Source organism: Hypanus sabinus, chromosome 15, assembly GCF_030144855.1.
Source record: "Hypanus sabinus isolate sHypSab1 chromosome 15, sHypSab1.hap1, whole genome shotgun sequence".
Classification (NCBI taxonomy): Eukaryota; Metazoa; Chordata; class Chondrichthyes; order Myliobatiformes; family Dasyatidae; genus Hypanus; species Hypanus sabinus.
The window spans coordinates 17,901,329-17,917,360 of record NC_082720.1 but is presented as its reverse complement, the minus strand read 5'-3'; the positions used below and the strand labels follow the sequence as shown (position 1 = coordinate 17,917,360).

At 45.2% G+C, this 16,032-nt stretch overlaps 1 protein-coding gene across 3 annotated transcripts in view; it reads left to right on the top strand.

The window, feature by feature from the left end:
- LOC132405330 (C-terminal-binding protein 1-like) overlaps positions 1-16,032 on the top strand; it is a 124,805-nt gene that overhangs the window by 7,982 nt on the left and 100,791 nt on the right. The window contains exon 3 of one of the 3 annotated variants that reach the window (XM_059990045.1): positions 13,428-13,551. The exons of 1 other annotated variant lie outside the window; for it this stretch is intronic. In XM_059990045.1, the coding sequence (XP_059846028.1) occupies positions 13,488-13,551 (64 nt within the window). In that variant the 5' untranslated portion in view covers positions 13,428-13,487. Of the gene's footprint in view, positions 1-13,372; positions 13,552-16,032 lie in introns of all 3 variants that reach the window. One more of the 3 variants, XM_059990044.1, reaches the window with a different exon arrangement.

The window sequence follows — 16,032 nt, the reverse complement described above, 5'->3', positions numbered from 1 at the left end:
CGTCAAACTATTCACTACTTTATTGCTTTTTCACCTTTCAATGGGATGGATGTGCCGTGTTAGTGGTTTCTCAACATTGGGCTGAACATCACTCAGATCAGTAATTTGCTGTCTGTTTGGTTGCTTTGGAAGAAGTTGGGCAACTGCACTGAAACTATACCCCACTAAATATGATGTTGAAAAGGCAATAAAGAGGATTGTGACCTTTTTCCACAGTGCAGGATAGCATCCAGAGATTTCTTTCTGCAACCAAAGGTCTTGATGAGATTGTTTTTTGAACCTCAGCTTCAGCTCAGTTATCTTGTAGCAAGTTTGGTTCTTTCTCCATCCTTCCTGTTAATTTTTCATTACAAGTGTTCAAGAATGAATTCATTACCCAATGTGGAATTTCCTTCAAAAAAAGATTCTGATATCTCTGACATGTCTTTATGTAGCACACAGTATACTTGAAGATCATCTGGTATTATTTCTCTTCCAACTCAGAGGTTTGGAAATTGGAAAAGGTTGCAACGGCAATGTTGCACTTAAATAAGACAGTAAGATATAGGAACAGAGTTGGGTTATTTGGCCCATCAAGTGCTCCACCATTTCAGCATGCCTGATCCATTTTTCTCTCGGCCCCAATCTTCTGCCTTCTCTCTGTAACATTTCATGCCCTGCCTAATTAAGAACCTCTCAACCTTTGCTATAAATATATACTAACTTGCCCTCCACAGCCACCTGTGGCATTGAATTCCACAGATTCATCACTCTCTGGCTAAAGAAATATCTCATCTGTTATAAATGGGCATCACTCTATTCTGAGACTGTGTCCTCTAGTTGTAGACTCCACCATCATAGGAAACAGCCCCTCCACATCCAATCTGTTGAGGCCTTTCAACATTTGATGGGTCTCAGTGAAATTCCCCATCCCCGCCCTTGTATAGAGAGGGCCTCAAGGTGGCTGTGGCTCAAGAGAGGGGAGTCATGGAGTCATGTATAGCTAGCCATCTGGACACAAGCTGGGGTCTGATCAGCCCCGGCTGGGTCACCTGGAGAAGGGTGTATGATGTTGAAGGACCCGAAACACCCAATGATTCCAGGAACATCACTGATGATGTGTCCAGAAGTATCAGTAGATGTATGCACACAGCGGACTTTCAGAAGGCCTTTGACAAGGTGCCACACATGACACTGCTTACCAAGTTGAGAGCCTGTGGTATTACAGGAAAGTTACTGGCATGGTTAAAGTATTGGTAGGAGGTAGTGAGTGGGAATAAAAAATCCTGTTCTGGTTGGCTGCGAGTGCTTGGTGGTGTTCCGCAGGAGTTGGTGTTGGGGCCGTTTCTTTTAATGCTGTATATCAATGATTTAGGTGATAAAATAGATAGCTTTGATGCCAAGTTTGCAGATGATATGTAGATTTGTGGAGGGGCAGGTAGTGTGAAGGAAACGGGTAGGCTGCAGAAGGACTTGGACATATTAGGAGAAGTAGCAGGAGTTTGGCAAGTGAAAATGCACGGTCATGCACTTTAGTAGGAGAAATAAATGTGCAGACTATTTTCTAAATGGGGAGAAAATCCAAAAATCTGTGATGTAAAGAAGCTTGAGAAACCTTGTGCAGAACCCCCTAAAGGTTAGATTGCAGGTCAAGTCAGTGGTGAGGAAGGCAAGTGTGATGCTGGCATTCATTTCAAGAGGTCTAGAATATAAGAGCAGGGATGTGATGCTGAGGCTTCAGAAGGGACTGGTGAGGCTTCACCTTGAGTATTGTGAACAGTTTTGGGTTCCTTATCTAAGAAATGATGTGCTGGCATTGGAGAGGGTTCAGAGGAAGTTCACAAGGATGATTCCAGAAATGAAAGGGTTATCATATGAGGAATGTTTGATGGCTCTGGACCTGTACTCAGTGGAATTTAGAAGGATGGGGGGGGAGTCTCATTGAAACCTTTCAAATGTTGAAAGGCCTAGACAGAGTAAATGTGGAAAGGATGTCTCAGGATGGTGGGGCATCCATTTAAAACAGATGCGGAGAAATTTTTTTTTAGCTAAAGGATGGTGAATTTGTGGAATTTGTTACCACAGTCATCTGTGGAGGCCAGATTGTTGGGTGTATTTAAGCGGAGCTTGATATGTTCTTGATTGGACATGGCATCAAAGGTTATGGGGAGAAAGCCAGGGAGTGGGGCTGAGGAGGGGGAGAAAGATCAGCCATGATTAAATGGCAGAGCAGACTCAATGGGCCATATAGCCTAAATCTACTATGTCTTGTCTGAGTTATCCAGTGACACTTCAAATGCGGTGTGGCAAGGAGTTCAGAAGCCTAGTGCCTGAGGGATGCAGCTGTTTCCAGTCCTGACAGTATTGGCGGTTTCCTTTTGAGAGCCATCTGACTTCTCTGTGCAACAGCAAGCCTTCAAGTTGTTTATCATTCTCAATACAAAGTTCTCAACATGGTCAATTAATGGCAAGGGACTTGATTTTACTAACTGCTATGATAAAAGTATTTAATGATTTGTACTGCCAATCACAGGTTTTTTTTTACAACTAAATGTCTGTGAATTACACAGTGAATGATAAATATGTTAGGTACAGCTTTTGTCAAGTAAGTAATAACCCTATGGTGGTGCCCCATCTGTTGGTGAGCAGAGTGATTTTCTCTTTGGAAAAATTGCTCAGCAACTCGAAATATTGACTCCCTCTTTAAATCTATTTCTCGTCACCTTGCAAATAACTCCTGAGCTATGCTTTAGTGAACAAAACCAAAAAGCAAAGTTTGACTCATCCAACTGCAAAGCAAATTCCATTGTCCTAAATATGTTGCGAAATGTGTCTTCCCGCCTTACCCATTCTAAGACACTAAGACATGTTCGTATTTGAACAAAGTTTTCTCTGAGTGGAGTCACTTCAATTATTTGCTTTTGTGACTTCTGCAAAACTGTACTCAGAACCTCCCTTACTGCTGGTAGAATCAGCTCCTCCAATTATGTGGGCTTTCCACATGTTGTCTAAAGCATGCAAACCATCACTGTTTTGTGAATTGCTGATAAATATGTTTTAAACTATTTTCTTTTTCTGAAAGTTTTCGCAGAGCGACTGAGATCACAAAGATCTGTTTTCTTCATCAGTGTCATATCTTCAGAGGGTCAAGGAGCCTGGAATGTTATTACTTCATTTGAAAAAAGTTTTTCATACAACAGATGCACTGGCTACTGTTGTCTGCCTGTTGCTGGTATAAATCCATATTTCAGATACACCACATTATTCTGTCTGCACTTTTTCATTTGGTCTGCTGCCATTTTTGTTAAAAGTTAACAACAGTGGGCAATTGCCTATTGTTTAAGTCCGACCTCAAACGCAGTGATCAATAAAGTGGAAAGTTATGACTTCATAATAGCTCAGGCAAAACTAATCATTAAGCTCCAAAACCTAGGCCTCAATAACTCCTTGTGCAATTGGATCCTGAATTTCCTCACTTGTAGACTCCAGTCAGTTTGGATTGGCAAAAACATCTCCTCCACAATCTCTGTCAGCAAAGGTGCACCACAATGCTATGTGCTTAGTCTTCTGCTCTACTCGTTTTACACCTCTGACTGTGTGGTGAAGCACAGCTTCAATGTCATTTTCAACTTTGCAAGTGACACCACTATCGTAGGCCAAATCAAAGGTGGTGATGAATCAGCATCCAGGAGGGTAATTGAAAATCTGGCTGAGTGCTGTCACAACAATAACCCCTCAATGTTAGCAAGAACAAGGAGCTAATTATAGATTTCAGGAAAAGGAAAACTGAGGTCCGTCAGCCAGTCCTCATCGAAGAATCAGGTGGAGAGAGTCAGCAACTTTAAATTCCTTGGTGTTGTTATTTCAGAGGACCTGTTGTGGGCTGAGCATGCAAGTGCAATTACAATGGCATGAGAGTGCCTTTACTTTAGGTCTGCGGAGATTTGGCGTGACATCTAAAACTTTGACAAACTTCTATAGATTGTAATATATTAACTGGCTGCATTACAGCCTAGTATGAAAACACCAATACCCTTGAATGAAAAATCCTACAAAAGTAGTGGATATGGCTCAGTCCGTCACTGGTAAAGCTCTCCCCACCATTGAAAACATGTACATGAAATGCTGTTGGAGGAATGCAACATCCATCATCAAAGACCCCTACCACCCAAGCCAATACTCTTTTCTCACTGCTGCCATCAAGAGGGTAATACAAGAGCCTCAGGACTCAGCACCACCAAGTTCAGAAACAGTTACTACCCCTCAACCATCGGGCTCTTGAACTAAAGTAGATAGCTTCGCTCAACTTCACTTGCTTCATCACAACCAATGGACTCACTTTCAAGGACTCTTATCTCATATTCTCTATTTATTACTTATTTCTTTATTATAATTGTTTATTCTTTTTGTATTGCACTTTGTTTTCGTCTGCACTCCGGTTGAATGCCCTAGTTGGGCAGTCTGTCATTGATTGTGTTATAGTTATTATTGTATAGATTTATTGAAATTAATCTCAGGGTTGTATATGGTGGATATATATGTACTCTGATAATAAATGGTAAATAAAATAGGACTGTGATATCACAGTTGGGCTGCGGACTGTAGAAAAGTGGTCATGACCATTCAAAAGGGCAAATTCTAAAATTACCCCATTGAACACCATACTGTAGCGGTGTGCTACACGCAGCGCTAAAATTACGACACAGAGTCGGTAACTGCAGTCGAAGGAAAAAACTTTATTTGAAATCCTCAGCCTCACTTTTAAGCCTCCCTCAACCTGCCCCCCATGGCGCAGAGGCTCCAAAGCTCTGTGCTCGCAAACCCCCGTAGGCTATCTAATTGTGAGCCGGTTCGGATGTGCCAGGAAATGGGTCGCCACATAACCCCCCCCAGAACCGGCGATACACCCCCCTATGTCCACAGTCTGGGCCAGAACCTGCTTGGGAGGTCGGCCTCTGCGCCGAGGTGCCGGAAACTCGGCCGGTTGCGCCAGGTCCACATGGGCTGGTTTGAGGCGGTCCACCGTGAAAACCTCCTCTTTCCCCCCAACGTCCAGCATGAACGTGGACCCGTTGTTCCGGAGCACCATAAACGGCCCCTCGTATGGCCGCTGCAGCGGTGGCCGATGCCTGCCCCTTCGTACAAACACAAACTTACTGTTCTGCAGGTCTTTGGGTACGCAGGTCGGGTTCCGCCCATGCTGTGAAGTGGGTATGGGGGCCAGGTTACCGAGCTTCTCGCGTACTCTGCCCAGGACTGCTGCGGGATCTTCCTCTTGCCCCTGTGGGGCTGGTAGGAACTCCCCGGGGAAGACCAGGGGCGCGCCGTATACCAACTCGGCCGACGAGGTGTGCAGGTCGTCCTTGGGCGCTGTGCGGATGCCGAGTAGGACCCAGGGAAGCTTGTCCGCCCAGTTGGCTCCTCGCAGGCGGGCCATGAGGGCCGACTTCAGGTGACGGTGGAAACGCTCCACTAGCCCGTTCGACTGTAGGCCGTAGGCAGTTGTGTGGTGCAGCTGAGTCCCCAAAAGGCTGGCCATAGCTGACCACAGGCTGGAGGTGAACGGGGCGCCTCTGTCGGAGGTAATGTGGGCCGGTACACCAAAGCGAGATATCCAGGTGGTGATCAGGGCTCGGGCGCAAGATTCGGAGGTGGTGTCGGTGAGCGGGGCTGCCTCTGGTCATCTTGTGAACCGGTCCACGATAGTCAGGAGGTGCTGCGCTCCGCGCGACGCTGGCAGGGGGCCCACGATATCCACATGAATGTGGTCGAAACGCCGGTGGGCGGGATGGAACTGCTGCGGTGGGGCTTTGGTGTGCCGCTGCACCTTGGCCGTCTGGCAGTGCATGCACGTTTTGGCCCATGCACTGACCTGTTTGCGGAGTCCGTGCCAAACGAACCTGCTGGAAACCATCCGGACAGTTGTCCGGATGGAGGGATGCGCCAAGTTATGAATGGAGTCAAAAACACGGCGCCGCCAGGCTGTCGGGACGACGGGACGGGGCTGGCCGGTGGCGACGTCACAGAGTAGGGTCCTCACACCCGGGCCTACAGGGAGGTCCTGGAGCTGCAAACCGGAGACTGCGGTTCTGTAACTTGGAATCTCCTCATCCGCCTGCTGCGCCTCTGCTAGTGCCTCAAAGTCTACCCCTTGGGAAAGGGCATGAACGGTAGGGCGAGAGAGCGCATCCCCCACGACATTGTCCTTACCCGAGACGTGCCGGACATCCGTCGTGTATTCAGAGATGTAGGACAGGTGGCGTTGCTGGCAGGACGACCAGGGGTCGGACGCTTTTGTAAACACAAAGGTAAGCGGTTTGTGGTCCGTGAACGCGGTGAAGGGCTGACCTTCTAGGAAGTACCTGAAATGCCGGATTGCCAGGTAGAGCGCCAACAGTTCCCGGTTGAAAGCACTGTACTTGAGCTCGGGTGGCCGCAGGTGTTTGCTGAAAAATGCCAGGGGTTGCCAGCGACCTGCAATGAGTTGCTCCAGCACCCCACCGATTGCCGTGTTAGATGCATCCACTGTGAGGGCGGTAGGGGCGTCCATTCTAGGATGTACTAGCATTGCGGCGTTCGCCAAAGCTTCCTTCGTTTGAACGAAAGCGGCAGCGGACTCCTCGTCCCAAGTAATGTCCTTGCTCGGACCCGACATCAGGGCGAACAGGGGGCGCATGATCCGGGCAGCTGAAGGGAGGAAGCAGTTGTAGAAATTGACCATACCTACGAATTCCTGAAGGCCTTTGATCGTGGTGGGTCGGGGGAAGTGGCGGACCGCATCTACCTTAGCGGGCAGAGCGGTTGCCCCGTCTTTAGTAATCCTGTGGCCCAGGAAGTCAATGGTATCGAGTCCGAACTGGCATTTGGCAGAGTTGATTGTAAGACCGTACTCACTCAGTCGGGCGCAGAGTTGACGGAGGTGGGACAGATGCTCCTGACGACTGCTGCTGGCTATGAGGATGACGTCCAAATAGATGAACGCGAAGTCCAGGTCCCGTCTCACCGTGTCCATTAACCGCTGGAACGTCTGTGCGGCATTCTTCAGGCCGAACGGCATGCGGAGGAACTCGAAAAGGCCAAACAGGGTGATGAGAGCTGTTTTGGGGACGTCGTCAGGATGCATCGGGATTTGATGGTACCCTCGGACGAGGTCGACCTTGGAGAAGATCTGTGCACCATGCAGGTTTGCTGCAAAGTCCTGAATGTGCGGCATAGGGTAGCGGTCCGGTGTGGTAGCCTCGTTCAGCCTGCGGTAGTCGCCGCACGGTCTCCAGCCTCCCGTCGCTTTGGGCACCATGTGCAGGGGGGAGGCCCATGGGCTGTCGGACCGCCGGATGATCCCCAATTCCTCCATCCTCTGGAACTCCTCCTTCGCCAGTCGGAGCTTGTCCGGGGGAAGCCGCTGAGCTCAGGCGTGGAGGGGCGGTCCCTGGGTCGGGATGTGGTGCTGTACGCCGTGTCGGGGCATGGCCGCTGTGAACTGCGGTGCCAGAACTGATGGGAAATTCGCCAGGACCCTGGTGAAGTCGTTGTCGGACAGCGTGATGGAGCCGAGGTGAGGGGCTGGCAACTGGGCTGCACCCAGGGAGAACGTCTGAAAGGTCTCGGTGTGTACCAGTCTCTTCCTGGGCAGGTCGACCAGTAGGCTGTGAGCCCGCAAAAAATCCGCACCCAGAAGCGGTTGGGCTACGGCGGCCAGTGTAAAGTCCCACGTGAACTGGCTGGAGCCGAACTGTAGCTGCACCTGATGGGTGCCATAGGTCCTTATTGTGCTGCCATTCACGGTCCTCAGGGGGGGACCCGGTGCCCTGCTGCGGGTGTCGTAACTTGTCGGAGGTAAAACGCTGATCTCGGCACCAGTATCGACCAAAAACCGGCGTCCTGACCTTCTATCCCACACATACAGGAGGCTATCCCAATGGCCAGCCGCCGTAGCCATCAGCGGCGGCTGGTCCTGGCGTTTCCCGGGAACTTGCAGGGCGGGTGACAACGCCGGGCTTCTGCTCCCCACCGCTGGTGGTAGAGGCACCAGTGTTCCTTGGGCCGGGGGTTAGTGGGCTCTGCGGCCGGGCCTGGACTGGTTTGCTGCTGGGTGCGTGGCTGGGAGATCTGTGCGATGGACGCCCCGCTCACCTTTTTGGCGTTCCTCAGCAAGTCCGCCCGGGCTGCCACCTTCCGGGGGTCACTGAAATCCGCGTCGGACTGCAGCAGGCGTATGTCCTCGGGCAGCTGCTCCAGGAATGCCTGCTCAAACATGAGGCAGGGTGTGTGTCCGTCGGCTAGAGACAACATCTAATTCATTAAAGCCGATGAAGGTCTGTCGCCCAAGCCATCCAGGTGCAGTAAACGGGCAGCCCGCTCGCGCCGAGAGAGTCCGAAAGTCCTGAGGAGCAGGGCTTTGAATTCCGTGTACTTGCCGTCTGTCGGGGGCGACTGTACGAACTCCGCGACCTGGGCCGCTGTGTCCTGGTCGAGGGAGCTCACCACGTAGTAGTAGTGGGTGTCTTCTGAGGTGATCTGGCGAACGTGGAATTGGGCTTCGGCTTGCTGGAACCATAGGTTCGGTCGCTGTGTCCAGAAACCCGGCAGTTTCAACGAAACCGCATGAACAGAGGCGGCGTCGGTCATTTCTGGTCCAAAAATCGTTTGGACCGTCGGGGTCACCAATTGTAGCGGTGTGCTACACGCAGCGCTAAAATTACGACACGGAGTCGGTGACTGCAGTTGAAGGAAAAAACTTTATTCGAAATCCTCAGCCTCACTTTTAAGCCTCCCTTAACCTGCCCCCCGTGGCGCAGAGGCTCCAAAGCTCTGTGCTCGCAAACCCCCGTAGGCTATCTAATTGTGAGCCGGTTCGGATGTGCCAGGAAATGGGTCGCCACAATACCTTAATTCACAGGAATTGCATCACTGCGTGACTAGAGTATGGGAATCGTAGTAGCTAACACTGTACTACAGTAGTGCACAGCAATAATTCTTCAGTCCAGATTTGTCATTATAAAGCAAATACAGCAATGTTACAGTGCTTTGCAACAACTGTAATGCACCCTGAGCAAAGTCTAAGAGGACAGTGGGTCAGCAACAGATGAGGTGATCATTGTAATCAATTGAGGCACTGAGAATCAAATGCTTAATAAGTAATTCCTTGAGTTAAGCCTGTAATCCTTCAGCCCCCCCCCCCCCCCCCCAGGAGCAGTATCGTCCACTTTGGGACCACTGGTGTGTTATCTAACTAGTCATGATTTTATGAAAGGGTAAATGGTAATGGACAAATTTGCTTGACTTTGTAAATGTAACTGGGTGAGTTAATGGAGGGGAATCTGTAGACATAATCTTTAGATTTCAGAGTGGCTTTTCTCAAGGTGCCATATTCAAGGCTGGTGTATAAGTTAAAAATCCAAGGTATTGGAGGATGTTTTAGGGTGGATTGAAAGCTAGTTGTCATACAGAAAACATTAAATAATTGGCTCTATTTCAGGTTGGCAGAATGTAATTAGTAGAGTATCCCAAGGAAGGGTCCCTGACCCTCAGTCACTTACTATTTGCATCAATGATCTCAGTGAATAAATTGTATAATTTTTCTAGTTTATATTTGAAGGCCAGTTGGTGATGAGGACATTGATTCAGCAATGGAATGGAGATTGGGCGAAAGCTTGTCAGATGGAACTTAATGTGGGAAATAAGTGGTAATTCACTTCAGTAAGAGGAATCAAAAGGCAGATATTGTGCATAGTAACTGCATAAAGACAGCACAGTAGTACAGAGTTAACGCAACACTTCAGCGCCAGTGATCGGAAGATTAGGGTTCAGTTACCACAGCTGCCTGTAATATGTTTGTACGTTCTCTCTGTGACTGCATGGGGTTTCTCTGGGTGCTCCAGTTTTTTCCCTGCATTCCAGGAGATCTACCAGTTAGGATTAGTAAGTTGTGGACATGCTATATGGGCGTCAGAAACTCATCCTCAGACTATGTTGGTCGTTGATGCAGACAACTCATTACACTATATGTTTTGAAGTTCTTGTGATAGATGAAGCTACTCTTGTTTTGGCTCCCTAGTCTCAAAAATGATATAGTAACATTAGAGGCAGTCCAAAGGAGATTCAGTTGGTTAATTTCAGGGGAAAGTGGCTGGACAGTTTAAGGTCCTGGATTTCAGAACTATGGTGAGGAATAGCTGCAGTTTTAGGCAAGGGTTTGCTGCTTTGCATATATTTGTATGGTGTAAGAGCCTACCCATAAGAGGGGAGGGGGAGGAGAGATCCAGGCTACATTTACAAGGCTCCATCTAGTCATTGAGCATATCTTTTGGAAAGATGGGAAAATATGGGGGGGGAAAAAACAACTTCATGTGCTCTTGTCAATTAACATTTAAATTCTATTCTCAGATTTTAAGCTTGCTACATGTAAGCTATGATTCCTTGTATAAAATGAGTTTGATGTCAATTACTTTATTTTGTGTGACTATTCGCTAGGTAAATTTTCAGTATAGAGCTGGGAATTAAGTTCTGTCTTTTGGACATTGGGGGTTCTCCAACCCAGTGGCAGCCAACGGCATAGTAGAAGACTGTTTTGGCCTCTGCTGGGCCCAGGCTTGAGATATTCATGGAAAAATACAGGCAAATCCAACAAAGCCATCACCACCATAGGAGATCAGCCTTGTTTATTTCATTGTAACAAGTTCCCAAAGCTATGGTTGTTCCTCCAATGACACTGGATTTATTTCTTAATGGCCATTTAAATTCTAAACCCCAGTTTGACTTGTCAGTCTATGGCCTTCTGTACTGTCACAATGAGGTCACTCTCAGGTTGGAGGAGCAACGTCTTGTGTTCCTTCTGGATAGCCTCCATCCTTTTGGCAAGAACATGGATTTCTCTAACTTCTGGTAATTTTTCCCCTCCTCTTTCCCTATACTTCCATTTACCACACTGGCTCCAACCTTGCCTTTTCTCACCTGCCTATCACCTCCTCTGATGTCCTTCCTTCCCTTTCTCCCATTGTCCACTCTCGTCTTATATCAGATTCCTTTTACAGCCCTTTACCTTTTTCTCATGTCACTTCCCAGCTTCCTCTTTCATCCCCCCCCCCCCCACTAGCTTTTACTTCTTTTCCTCCCACTCCTCCACCTTATTCTGGTTTCTTTCCCCTTCCCTTCCAGTCCTGATATAGGTCTCAGCTTGAACATTGGACCATTTATTCATTTCCATAGATCCTGTCTGATCTGCCAAGTTCCTTCAGGATTTTGTATGTAATACTCCAGATTTAAATCAGTTGTATTCTAAAAGGTAATGGAGCTATGGCAAAGTAGCTTGTAGGTAGGAAGAGCACATCTGAGTCAAAGAAGATCCAGAGCCTCTGTGTTAAACTCGGTGTTTCCTGTCTGTCCCAGCAAATCTTTCTGAAATCAGAGAAAGGAGTTAGCTAGAATTAACTCCTAACCAGTGGAAGCTATTTTGAGTTTTTGTGAGATGGAATAGGTGTAGCTATATTGTTCCTGGTTAGTTGAATAGCTTGCCACAGTTTTTAGTTGAGTCTACAAATTAAAAAAAACACTAGGCCATTGTTCAAAATGGTTTGGCTTGTGTAAGAAATCAATATTTTGTTGAAAGGAGTGTTGAAATTTTATTGACACTAAGTGTGGAAGCATGGACAGTTCGTAATTCAAGCATTGACAAATTTAAATATTCTGGGAGAGTCTTCCTGAAATAGTTGTTTAGATTGCACATGAACTTTCTGAATATAGCAATTCCAACATGAAGTGCCAGCTGCCTATTGGAATTTCTGGTGAAGCACATTATCATTCTGATTTACAGTGACCACATGAAGGTCAATGGCACATGATTGTTATGGATGAAGTCTAGGATGGTTCCAGTTTATCTGTCCCCTTTGTCTGGTTTCAAATTAAAACTTTTTCTTGGGTGTTTAGATAATAGCTTCCATTTTTATTATAAAGTCCTGTGAAATATGCCGGAGTTCAGACAAAGATGATATATTAGATAAAATTAATACCAGGGCTTCTTGGACAGATGTCAAAAGTATGCTCAGAAGTACATTTTAAAGAGAATTTTGAAGAAGGAAGTTGTCACTATTAGTTACTGAAGGAAATAAGACATTAATCAAAGTTGTATAACAGGAACATGTTGGTAGGAAGGACATAGGAGAATTAGAACTTGAAAATACCAGATATAAAGTTGTGATGTTGCCAGATTAGGAAAATCAATGCCGGTGTTGGTGAGCTTAGGAGTAAAAAGTATATCATAGTGAAACGTTACCAAACTTTAATTACCTTCCGGCATTGGGTGTTTAGCCCCGCTCTTCAATGGCACAGCAACATATGACCTTTGTCATCTTTGTAGCTAGTGAATTGCAAACACCTGATACCATGTGGGTGAAAAGAATATTTCCTTATTTTCCCTCTTAATGATTCTACCAACTAGTTCATATCAATATCCTCTGGTTTTTGAACCCTCTGTTGCGGGAACTAGGTTTAGGCTCCTCACTAATTTATTTACCTTAATTAAGTCTCCCCTGAGCCATCCCTTGTTTCTAAAGAGGACAGTCAAACTTATCCAATCTGATTGCTGTTGTTTTCTGATTCTACATAGTAGTAAATCTACTTTGTGTTTTCCAGGGCAATCACATCTTTCCTTCAATGCAACGAATGTGTGCATTATTCTGTGGTCTGAGTGCTTTATCCAAGCATAATCTACCTGTTCTTGTGTTTTGTGCTTTAAGCACAGTTAACATTTTGGTTTGAAGGCCCTTCATCAGAGTGGAAATATTAAGTAGAGGACTGACAAAGTGTTGACAGGAAGGAGGCAAAAGTGTCATGTATTCATTTTACTTGTCTTGTAGAATTGTTATCAAGGAACCAAGTGCTAAGCCCTGTAGAACCATACTGATCTTTGCCTTTCTGTCCTAAAATCACTCCTGTCCTGCCTTTGAGTTAGCTTTTGCAACAGAGTTGTCGATAAACTCAAGTTTATGGAGGGTCATCTCAGCATGCAATGTAAATCACTTCAGAATTGTTGTTACCTGGGCAAACAATACTATCTGGGATTTTTCTGGGTTGTATTATCTGTCTAGATTGGTAACTAGGGATGTAGGTTACACTTATTAATGTGCCTCTTTGTAAAGGGCAAGTATATTAACTTAGCACATAAATGCTATTATTCTATTGCATATTCTTTGGGAATTGGCCAAATAGAGGATAGGTTCGGAATGAGTGAGTACTGCAGCATAATGGGGGGAGTTATCATTTTTGTATATTAAGATGTCACCTGGTGCTCTGAAAATGCCTTTTGGCTGAACTGCCTTTGGGAACTGAAGGCAGTGGAAATCCTACCTCTGCTAGAGATTATATAAATGTTTATCTTTTATTTAAAACAAAACAGGCCATCAGGAGATTTTGGGATATTGAAACCTGTGAATTTTGATGTCTGTCTCCAGTTTTGGTGTGGATACAAAACTAATCCACCTTCAGTCATCCTGGTGCTGACCTCTGACCTCATGTCTGTGCCTGTTATGGACAAACACAAAGTAAAGCGAGCACGTCTCGATCGTATTTGTGAAGGTAAGAGTTTAAAGTTGTAAAGAGCTTCTGATCTTATGCCTTAGATTTATTGTTTTGAAGTGAACTATACTTGATTTAGTGGTTATTTCCCATTTTGTATCACGTTCGCTTGGAATTTTGTTTTTTGAGAACTGTCAGTGTGCACATACTACGTTACTACTGCTTTGCCAATCAAGCATAAGTTTTGAAACCTGAGGGCAATATTAATGATGTACACTGTGGAACTGGATTTTAAAAGCATTGTTCAAAATATTGCATTCTGTGACTTGTGTTGAATTTCTGCCATTTTTAACCACAGTGGATATATTTTGAGCTAGATCTGGACTTGGCATCAGAAGCTGCCTTATTTGTTATTTGAAGGACCTACCACCAAATCAAGTAGTGTCCCAAATATTCTAAGCTTATCGAGTTGGGGCATCAATTTTGTTAGCTTTAGTGTATATTTTTTCCTTTGAGTATAAATAAGATTTCTTAATTGTGCCATACTTTTTCAAGTGATAACACTTGCATTGTTGACCCAACTTGATGAATACTGATTGGACTACCTTTTATTTGTCACTTTCAACAACATTTTTTAGTGGTCTCTTTCTTAACTGGATCTGCATGTGGTCTCAGATTATTTACTGCCAATAGCAAAGTCCTATTTTATACATCAAAAATTTATCTAAGCATATATTAATTACAACTGTTTGAAGGTTGAAATAGTGTTTTATCTATTGAGTTAATTTTGAAAAGAATGGAAAGGATTGTAATTTTCAACTAGAATGTGCACAATGTAGTTCACTACTTTTTCTGTGCATTCTTCTTAAATGGTTCATCTAAATGCCTCAGTTTAGTTAAATGACACTATATACACATATACCAAATATGTTGAAAGATTGGCTGATAAGTTTTACAGACAACAAAAAGGTTGATGGTGTTGTGGATAGTGCAGAAATTTGTCCTAAGTTACAGTGGGATGCAGAACAGGCTGAGAAATGGCAGATAACATTCAATCTGGAACAGTTTGAAGGGATTCACTTTGGAAGTTCGAGTTTGAAGGCAGAGTATATGGTTAACAGCAGGATTCTTAGCATTGTGGAGGAACAGCGGGAACTTGGGGTCCATGTCCCATAAGTCCCTGGAAGTTGCTGTACAAGTTTGTAGGGTTGTTAACAAGGCATATATTGTGTTGGTCTCTATTAGTAATGGGCCATGAGGTAACCCTGCTAATCTCTGGATTAGAGAGCATGTTTTGTGAGGATAGGTTGAGTGAACTAGAGCTTTTCTCTTTGAAGTGAAGGAGGATGAGTAATGATACAGATGTTCAAAATAAGTGGCGTAGATAGTGAGCAGCAAGCACATTTTTTTCCCAGGGCAAAAATGGCTAATATGAGGGAGCATAATTTTAAGGTGATTGGTGGGAAGTAGGAGGAGGATGTTAGAGGTAGGTTTCTCACATATAGAATGGTTGGTGTTTGGAATACACTGCCTGGAGTGGCAGTGGAGGCAGATACATCAGGGAGATTTAAGAGCCTTTCAGGCACATGCATGAAAGAGAAATGGAGAGCTATGGGGAGGGAAGGGTTAAATTGATCTTGGATTAGGTCAAAAGTTCGGCAAACTTTAGTACAATGGCTTTGTACTGTGCTGTACTGTTCTATGTTTTATTCCCTTGCCAATAATTACTTAAACCTTAATATCCTTATGTTTTTGGTACTGTTGCTGTTTTACCAACTAGCTTCCACTTTTTCGTCTGTTAATTGGCATTGCTATTTTGTGCACAAAGGTACTATTTCCTACCATATAGTTTTTCTTAGCTGGGGGAAGGGGGATTATGATACTATTAGGCAGGAACTTGGGAGCATAAATTGAGAATGGATGTACTTTGGGAAATACACAATAAAAATGTGGAGGTTGTTCAGAGAGCACTTGCATGGAGTTCTAGATAGGTCTGCCCTATTGAGACAGGAAGAATGGTAGGATGAAGGAACCGTAGTTGACATGTAACATCTAGTCAAAAGAAAGAAAAGCTTACTTTAAGCTTCAGAAGTAAGGACCAGTCAGGCCCTTGGCGTTACAAGGAGCCAGGAAGGAGCTTAAGAATGGACTTAAGAGAGCTAGAGGCCATGAGAAGGCCTTGGAGAGTAAGGTTAAGGAATTCCAAAGCATGAAGAACAAGATGTCTAGAGTGAAGGTAGGACTGATCAGGGATAAGAGGAAACAATTGGAAGATGTAAGAGAGGTCCTTAATGAATACTTTGCTTCAGTATTCACCAGTGAGAGTGTCAATGACATTTGTGAGGACAGCGTAAAGCAGTTTTATAAGCTGGAGCGTGTCGACATTAAGAAAGGGGATAAGTTGGAACTTTTCAAAAACATTAGGATAAATGAATGGCTGAAGCAGAGTGGGAATATATCCCAGGTTGCTGTTCTGAAGTGGGAGAAGAGATTGTTATACCTTTGATTATCTTTGTACCTTCACTAGCCACAGGGGTCCTA